Raw genomic sequence first — 9,943 nt, 5'->3', positions numbered from 1 at the left:
GTGCCCAGTAAGGAAGTGGTTAAATTAAAGCAAAAAACTGGCCTGGTCAGGAAGAGAGGGGGTACATCTTCTGGGAGTGAAGTGGTTAAAGTAGTGCAGTGCTAAATAGTAAAAATATTGATTGATGTAATGGATTTATAATAGTGGTTGATGGATAGGACTATCCCTTTAAACTGCTGTCACCATTGGAAAAGTTGTGCCCATATTCTGGGGAGAGGTCAGGATTGTGGATGTTGGTGGTCACACAGGAGGGGGGACCCCTACAGACAGACACCCCAATATACAAGGAGTTGTGCCAATCTGTGGAGCTGGCATTCTCCTCCATCCCATCATGTGATCACTATCACTGCCCAGAATACTAGAGGGAAGTCCTCCGACCTAGAGAGGTCCACATGACGAAGAGGTTGTGCGGCAGTCAGCCTGTACGGGGGAGGGATGGAGAGTGGGATCGCCTCCCAGGGTGGATGGATGGACGGGGCACCACTCTCCCCTCCTCCTCCCGATCACACGTCCCTCCTCCTCCCCTCTCTGACACGTCCCTCCCGGTGTACACACGATGGCTTCCTCCGCTCTCCTGTTGCTTCTTCTCCTCCTGCCCGGTCCGCTGCTGGCCGCCGATCCTTCCCATCCCTCCCTGGTCATCGCCCTCCTCGCCCGTAATGCGGCGCATGCTCTGCCCTACAGCCTGGGGGCGCTAGAGAGACTGGACTACCCCAAGGAGAGGATCTCCGTCTGGTATGGGACTCTGTGCATGGGGGTTGGGTGAAGAGTTATACCCTGTGGGGGTGCTGCATGTTGTGGGGGGATTTGTTGTACCCTGGGGGGAGGGGGGCTTTATAAAGTGGGGGGAGGGGTTATAAGTTGGAGGTAGTATGAAGTGGGGGAGGGGTTATAAATTACACCTGGGGGGGGGGGAGATGAGACGTTGTTAGTGGACTTCTGGTCGAATTAATAATTGGGGGGGGGGGGGGGGGGGAATAGATGAGAAGCTGACAGTGGTCTTCTGGTGGGATGAATAATGGGGGAGAGGGGAGAATAGTCTTCTGGTGGGATGAATTATCGTTGGGGTGGGGGGGGGGGGAATAGATGAAAAGTTGTCAGTGGTCTTTTGGTGGCGTGAATAATTGGTGGGGGGGGGGGAATAGATGAGAAGCTGTTAGTGGACGTCTGGTGGAATTAATAATTGGGGGGGGGGGGAATAGATGAGAAGCTGTCAGTGGGATGAATAATTTGGGGGGTGTAATAGATAAGAAGCTGTCAGTGGTCTTCTGGTGGGATGAATTATTGTTGGGGGGGGGGGGGAGATGAGAAGCTGTCAGTGGTCTTCTGCTGGAATTAATAATTGGGGGGGGGGGATAGATGACAAGCTGTCAGTGGTCTTTTGGTGGCGTGAATAATTGGTGGGGGGGGGGGGGGAATAGATGACAAGCTGTCAGTGGTCTTTTGGTGGCGTGAATAATTGGTGGGGGGGGGGGAATAGATGAGAAGCTGTCAGTGGTCTTCTGCTGGAATTAATAATTGGGGGGGGGAATAGATGAGAAGCTGTCAGTGGGATGAATAATTTGGGGGGGGGGTATTGGATAAGAAGCTGTCAGTGGTCTTCTGGTGGGATGAATTATTGTTGGGGGGGGGGGAATAGATGAGAAGCTGTCAGTGGTCTTTTTGTGGGATGAATTATTGTTGGGGGGGGGATAGATAAGAAGCTGTCAGTGGACTTTTGGTGGCGTAAATAATTGGTTGGGGGGGGGGGGGGTAGATGAGAAGCTGTCAGTGGACTTTTGGTGACGTGAATAATTGGTGGGGGGGGGTGTGTAGATGAGAAGCTGTCAGTGGTCTTCTGGTGGGATGAATTATTGTTGGGGGGGGGGGGGGTAGATGAGAAGCTGTCAGTGGACGTCTGGTGGGATGAATTATTGTTGGGGGGGCGGGATAGATGAGAAGCTGTCAGTGGTCTTCTGGTGGGATGAATTATTGTTGGGGGGGGGGGGAGATGAGAAGCTGTCAGTGGACGTCTGGTGGAATTAATAATTGGGGGGGGGGGGGATGAGAAGCTGTCAGTGGGATGAATAATTTGGGGGGGGGTAATGGATAAGAAGCTGTCAGTGGTCTTCTGGTGGGATGAATTATTGTTGGGGGGGGGAATAGATGAGAAGCTGTCAGTGGACTTTTGGTGGGATGAATTATTGTTGGGGGGGGGATAGATAAGAAGCTGTCAGTGGACTTTTGGTGGCGTAAATAATTGGTTGGGGGGGGGGATAGATGAGAAGCTGTCAGTGGTCTTCTGGTGGGATGAATTATTGGGGGGGGGGTAGATGAGAAGCTGTCAGTGGTCTTCTGGTGGGATGAATTATTGTTGGGGGGGGGGGATAGATGAGAAGCTGTCAGTGGTCTTCTGGTGGGATGAATTATTGTTGGGGGGGCGGGATAGATGAGAAGCTGTCAGTGGTCTTCTGGTGGGATGAATTATTGTTGGGGGGGGGGGATAGATGAGAAGCTGTCAGTGGTCTTCTGGTGGGATGAATTATTGTTGGGGGGGGGGGATAGATGAGAAGCTGTCAGTGGTCTTTTGGTGGCGTGAATAATTGGTGGGGGGGGGGGAATAGATGAGAAGCTGTCAGTGGTCTTTTGGTGGCGTGAATAATTGGTGGGGGGGGGGGGGGTTAGATGAGAAGCTGTCAGTGAACGTCTGGTGAAATGAATAATTGGGGGGGGGGATAGATGAGAAGCTGTCAGCGGGATGAATAATTTGGGGGGGGGGGGGTAATGGATAAGAAGCTGTCAGTGGTCTTCTGGTGGGATGAATTATTGTTGGGGGGGGGTAGATGAGAAGCTGTCAGTGGTCTTCTGGTGGGATGAATTATTGTTGGGGGGGGGGGGGGTAATGGATGAGAAGCTGTCAGTGGTCTTCTGGTGGGATGAATTATTGTTGGGGGGGGGGGGATAGATGAGAAGCTGTCAGTGGTCTTTTGGTGGCGTGAATAATTGGGGGGGGGGGGGATAGATGAGAAGCTGTCAGCGGGATGAATAATTTGGGGGGGGGGGGTAATGGATGAGAAGCTGTCAGTGGTCTTCTGGTGGGATGAATTATTGTTTGGGGGGGGGGATAGATGAGAAGCTGTCAGTGGTCTTTTGGTGGCGTGAATAATTGGGGGGGGGGGATAGATGAGAAGCTGTCAGCGGGATGAATAATTTGGGGGGGGGGTAATGGATAAGAAGCTGTCAGTGGTCTTCTGGTGGGATGAATTATTGTTGGGGGGGGGGGGGGAATAGATAAGAAGCTGTCAGTGGACCTTTGGTGGCGTGAATAATTGGTTGAGGGGGAATAGATGAGAAGCTGTCAGTGGATGTCTGGTGGAATTAATTATTGGGGGGGGGGAATAGATGAGAATGTGTAATCTCACAATAATTGTGGCGGTACCCGAAGCAGTGTTTGCACCCGACACATTGCAGGTCATGTATGAGAAGTGACATCAATTCTTTCTTTTCTGCTGAAAGCGATTTTCCAGCGAATCTGAAAATCGAATGTAACTTTCCCCTTCACCATCCCCCACACGCGATAATTTCACCATGGCCTGTACATGAGCAGACACTTCTGGTCAGGTATGGCACACAGGGACATAGGCAGCAAGTATAGACAGGTCGGTGGGACTTGGAATTGCTCTGAGGCTGAATGTGTCAGGGAGGGTAATAAGATGACAGAGAAGAATGCTCTTTACGTACCACGTTCACAGTGGGAGGTGCGTGCCGTCTTTTACGACCCATTCACCCCAGAAACCGTGCGTTTTTGCTGATGCATGGACATGCATTTGACACTTGTTTTTACAAACATTTACGTGCGTTTGCAGTGCGTTTTTATGTTTGCTTGGATGTCCTTTGAGGTCTCTTTCCCTCTTTAAGCATTTATGTGTGCTGAGTGACTTAGTCGCAATGTATTTCCATGCGTTTCCATGTGTTTGCACGCGTTTGTGGTATGGAAAATGCAGCTTGCTGTCCATAGGATAACCTGGATTTTGGGCTGTCTGATGTGTTCAAAAACATCCCACTGCATCTGGTGTGAATGGACCCTTAGCGTTTTTTTCAAAATATAGGCCCGGATTCAGAAAGACTTACGCCGACCTTACGCCAACGTATTTACTGATGCGCCGCGTAAGTCCACGGATGCGCCGTATTCAGCAAACAAGATACGCCTGAATTTTAGCTTCATACGACCGACGTAAGTCTCCTACGCCGTCGTATCTTGGGTGCATATTTACGCTGGCCGCTAGGGGCGCTTCCATTGATTTACGCGTCGAATATGTAAATGACCTAGATACGCAGATTCACGAACGTACTTGCGCCCGTCGCAGTAAGCTATGCCGTTTACGTAAAGCGTACGTCCAGCGTAAGTTTACCCCTCATAAAGCAGGGGTAAGTCATGTTAAGGTATGGGCGCGGAAACAGCGTCGTATTTTACGTCGTTTATGTAAGTCGTACGTGAATGGGGCTGGGCGTAGGTTACGTTCACGTCGAAGGTATTGAGCCGTCGTATCTTATGGAGTATATGCTACGTGATTCTGAGCATGCGCGCGCATGCGCCATTCGTTCGGCCATTCATTTACATGGGGTGATGCTTCATTATAATACATCACGCCCACTACCTGCCTAATTTGAATTAGGCGGGCTTACGCCGGCCCATTTACGCTACGCCGCCGTAACTTAGGGAGCAAGTGCTTTGTGAATACTGGTCTTGCCTCCCTATGTTACGTCGGCGTAGCGCATATGAGATGCGCTACGCCCGCTCAAAGATACGCCGCTGTACCTGAATCCCGGCCATAATATCCAAATAGCATCACAAATGTCAACATACTATATTTATTACTATACGCTCACTTTATTGCTAAAATTTCTGTGAAATTCAAGACGTAGTTGGGTGTAGTAAGATGTCTGCGCTGCAGTCTTCTGACTGAAGGTGTTCTGTCAGATTAACAAACCTGTTAGCGGTGGAATGCATGCGCAGCTGACAGAACGTCATTTCCGTTACCTAATCTGACGGCTTCGCTATTCTGACAGAACAGGGGGAATATTAGAATTCCTCTTTCTTTTTTTCTGTCTGTGCTATACGGTATTGTGTAGATTTCTCCTCACTTCCTGTCCAGGTGACAATGTTTTCTCTCAGACAGAAAGTGAGGGTAAATCTCCAGACTGGACTCCTACAGCAACATAAATCTAATGGAGGTTCTAACCTCCCCTCACATGTATATGCACATGTGTGTATACGGCCTTACACCATAACATACAGTTGTATTTTGACACCAGATGTATCATATGGCCACCTGTACAAATAAATTACAAGATATGGCTGTACAGGGGTATACACCGGTCCTAGCATAACCACATATAAGTGTATGGATGTATGCCCTGGGCACAGACAGGCTGTATCCAGGGCCTATGTTCCTATGTTTACACTTGGACCGGCGTATACCCTTGTACAGTCATATCCCATAATTCATTTATACAGGCGGCTGTAGGCTACACTTGTGGCTCCCAGGGGCCAAAATATAGCTGTGTTTGTCATTGTACAGCCATATACGCCTATGTGCATGAGCCCTAAAAGCCTTTATATTGCCACTGTCCCAGTGAGAGAAGTTTCCCCTCATGTGTTGCAGTGACATTGTTATGACAGGAACAGGAAGTAAGGAACAGGAAGTGAGCGTGTTTTTATTTTGTGAAGTCTCACTGTGTTGTGTTCTGTCATTCCTCAGGTGTGTCAGTGACCACAATGAAGACGCAACCATCGATGTTCTGCAGACCTGGGTGGAGGCGGTGCGGCCATTCTATCACTCTGTGGTGTGGACGGCACAGCGGATGCCCAGGTGACATTTCTGTTGCTCTTGCCTGTCCTTTCTGCCCGTTGCCTGGAAGGAAGGACTGACGTTTTCCTGTACAATGAATCTGTATGCTAATTGTAGTATTTTGTCCTGGCAGGTGGTATGCTCAGGAGACGACCCCTAAGCACTGGCCTGCAGAGCGATATGAGCACGTTATGAAGCTGCGCCAGGAGGCCTTAAACTACGCAAGGGAGAGCAAAGCCGACTTCATCTTGGTAAGAACGGGCTGATCCTGGAAAGAGGGTGATGATATAAAAGGGATTTCTAGGGACACCAACGAGTGTGTGCCATACTCCGGCCTATACATGCAAAGCAAATTAACCACTTGCTGACTGCCCTATAGTAGTTTTACTGCTACAGGGCGGCAGCTGTGCACTGGATCATGTGTATATATACATGATCCCGCACTTCTGCCTGCAGGGGATGAGTGCGTGCCACCGATGGGCTGCTTCTGCTGTGATTATGCACAGCAGAAGCTGATCTGCGGGTGCCGAGCACTTGATGTCTGCTGGCACCCGCTGATCATCAGGCAGAGATTTAGAACGGAGCTCTGTCTATGTAAACAAGGCAGAGTTCCGTTCTGACAGGGAAAGGGATGGATTTGGTGTTCCTGCAAAACAGGGACTAAAATCCATCTTTTCCCCTAGAAGCAGCACACATAGTAAACACAAACACTGGCTAGGCACGCTGTTAACCCTTTGATTGCCCCTGATGTTTTACCCATTCCCAGCCAGTGTCAGTAAGTGATATATTTTTAGCACTGATTACTGTATTGGTGTCAGTTAGGCGTTCAATCGCCTGCCGCAATATCACAGTCCCGCTATAAGTCGTTAATCGCTGCCATTACTTTCTTTTTTTACAATCAGAATGTTCCTTTATTGAACAAAGGTACGGTACAGAATACAGGACAGCATCAAAGACAAAACATATTATGCATTGACAGTTCGTAGGAGAACAAAGAATGCATCAGGTACACCAACATCATGGGTATACTTCAAAATCGCTGCCATTACTAGTTTAAAAAATACATAAATAACAATTTCAGTATATATCCTATAGTTTATAAACGCTATAACGTTCGCGTAAACCAATCAGTATATGCTTATTGGGTTTTTGTTTACCAAAAACATGTAGCAGAATACAGATTGGCCTAAATTTATGAAGAAATTTGATATTTTATTATTGAATATGTTGTATAGCAGAAAGTAAAAAAAAAATATGTATTTTTTTTTTTTTTTAAAGCAGGGGTTCACCCAAAAAAATTTTTTTTTTTAATTTCATCTAGCAGAGCCAGCATACTGTACTAAGGACATTACATTTCGGCAGTTTTTTTTTTTTCGGTACATACCTTTATATCCTGATGTTGTCCAGGGCTTCCGGGTTCCGATGACTACGTGACTGGGCGTTCCTATCCTTCCGTTCGATGATTGACGTCTTGTGAAACAGGTGACCTGTCGCACAACGCGCGTCACCAGATGTCGGGAAAGAGCCAAGCTGCGAGTCGGGACTATACGGCGCCTGCGTAGTCAGCTCTACACGGCGGGCGCAGGCGCTGTATAGTGCCGACTCTTAGCTTGGGTATTTCCGGAAATCTGGTGACGCGCGTTGTGCGACAGGTCACCTGTTTCACAAGACGTCAATCGTCGAACGCAAGGATAGGAACGCCTAGTCCCGCAGTCATCGGAACCCTGAGGCTGGGATAGGAACGCCCAGTCCCGGAGTCGTCAGAACGAGGAAGCCCTGGACAAAATCCGGATATAAAGGTAAGTACAGAGCAAAAAAAAAAAAACCTGCCAAAATGAAATGTCCTTACTATTGTACTTTTAATGTAAAAAAATCGTTTTTAGGGTGAACCTCCACTTTAAATGGTCGGTCTTTTTGTGTTTATAGCGCAAAAAATAAAAAAAGCAGAGGTGATCAAATACCACCAAAATAAAGCTCTATTTGTGGAAAACAAAATTACATTAATTTTATTTGTTTATAGCGTTGCATGACAATTGTCATTAAAATTGCTGTATCGCAAAAAGTGGCCTGGTCATGGGGGGGGGGGGGGGGGTTTAAAGGGGAACGTTAGTCTTTTACATTTTATATATACATATGGCAAAGGTAAACGTAAAGAATGTCTGGATACCAACATATTGCTGTTTGTTTTACAGTTTACTGATGCAGATAACGTGCTGACCAATGACCAAACAATCCAGCTTCTTATGGCGGAGAATAAAACCCTGGTCGCCCCCATGTTGGACTCCCAGACAGGGTACTCTAACTTTTGGTGCGAAATAACACCCCAGGTATGACAGGTACCAACAGTAACACCTGATGGTGAGGCATATGGAAAGTAGTATAACAATAACTGCTGAATTCCTACAAAGGGGGTTTCCAGTTAAGGCTGCATGCTGGGCATTTAGGGCCAGATTCACAAAGGAGATACGACGGAGTATCTCAGATACTCCGTCGTATCTCTGAGTATCTATGCGACTGATTCATAGAATCAGTTACGCATAGATAGCCAGAAGATCCAACAGGTGTAATGGACTTACACTGTGGGATCTTAGGATGCAATACCGCGGCCCGCCGCTGGGGGGAGTTCGCGTCGTAAACCAGCGTCGGGTATGCAAATTAGGAGTTACGGCGATCCACGAAGATTTTTCCCGTCGTTACGTCGTCGCAAGTGTTAGATTTCCGTCGCAAAGATAGGGCACCTTTAACATGGTGTAAAAGTACTCCACCATGTTAAAGTATGCCTGTCTTTCCCGCGTCGCTTTTGAATTTTTTTAAAAAAAAATATTTTTCCTGGCGTAAGTGCTTTGTTGACGTCGCGATTCACAAAACGTCGGCGCGTCGTAATTTCGCGCAAAGCATGTTGGGAAATTTGCGACGGGAGCATGCGCAGTACGTCGGCACGGGAGCGCGCCTAATTTAAATGGTACCCGCCCCATTTGAATTGGGCCGCCTTGCGTCGGACCTGTTTACGATACACCGCCGCAAATTTCCAGGTAAGTGCTTTGTGGATCGGGCACTAAATCGGAAAACTTGCGGCGGTGTAACGTAAACGGGTTACGTTACGCTGCGCCGCCTGTATGTGAATCTGGCCCTTAGTTCTGGTAGACGAGGCTCTGACATTTGATGTGGGTTAAAGGTACAGGTGCTCCGACCAGCCCCCCTAACCAAAGCCTGGCAGACTCCGAGAGGCTGACAGCTGCTGTGGCTAGATGGTGTACAGCACAAAACTTATGGTATGTTTAGTGCAGTAAAAGTTCAGGAACACAGACAGCTTGCAGTTTACCGGGAGCGGGGCTGGATGGTGCACCTAAATGCTGGAGCCTCATGCATCGGGGATAAGACCCTTTTGGTCTGTTGACCTCATTTATACAACCGCCTGACACATATGTGTGGCCTTTAAAGAGGAACTTCAGTCTGCTCACATAATTTGTAATAAAAACATCTTTACCATTTTGAAGCTTTCCTCCAACCATTTTGCATATTATTTTATATATTCTGTGATTCTGTACTTGCCAAATATGCTGCAGAAATCTCCACCCACTGAGTCTGGTTGCAACCATTTTAACTGCGGGCAGCTGAATCTGCTGCCTATTCACTTCCTGGATTTACACAGATACACACCTCCAGTTCTGCAGCTCTCATTGGCCCTCTTATGACTCACCCCCCCCTCCCTTCCTGGCAAACTCTCACGAGAGAGAGAGAGAGCTGTGCATGATGTCATCAGCCTAGGCTTTTAACCAGGCAAGAAACAGGAAGTGGGCTGTATAAGATATTTATTGGCAGAAAAAAAATGTTTTACTACCCAAAGTTAAAACAACAAGGGCAGAAGATTTAATAGATGAAAAAATGACTGAAGTTAGGCTTTAATGCTCATGCGCCGCACATATGCATTGCTGGAGGGCTGTTGTTCTTGTGCTGAGAGTGCATTTGCTGCGCACACTCGGCACAAAGACCAAGCTGTCTCAGATAGTTTACGATCCTGGTTTCAGATCGGTGAGGCCGCGTACACACGGTCGGACCAAACCGATGAGAATGGTCCGACAGGCCATTTCCATCAGTTCACCGCTGAAGTG

The 9,943-nt window shown here is 47.9% G+C and overlaps 1 protein-coding gene across 1 annotated transcript in view; it reads left to right on the top strand.

Moving 5' to 3' along the window:
* Positions 1-485: 485 nt before the first annotated feature.
* The window catches only part of CERCAM (cerebral endothelial cell adhesion molecule), a gene marked incomplete in the record, with an annotated part of 34,016 nt that continues 24,558 nt past the window's right edge, over positions 486-9,943 (top strand). Inside the window, 4 exon segments of the mRNA XM_040324769.1 lie at positions 486-735; positions 5,742-5,852; positions 5,965-6,082; positions 8,024-8,158. Of these exon segments, the coding sequence (XP_040180703.1) occupies positions 557-735; positions 5,742-5,852; positions 5,965-6,082; positions 8,024-8,158 (543 nt within the window).

The sequence above is a fragment of the Rana temporaria genome, chromosome 9 (assembly GCF_905171775.1).
Source record: "Rana temporaria chromosome 9, aRanTem1.1, whole genome shotgun sequence".
Classification (NCBI taxonomy): domain Eukaryota; kingdom Metazoa; phylum Chordata; class Amphibia; order Anura; family Ranidae; genus Rana; species Rana temporaria.
The sequence above is the reverse complement of the archived record's forward strand: the minus strand, read 5'-3'. Positions and strand labels throughout refer to the sequence as shown.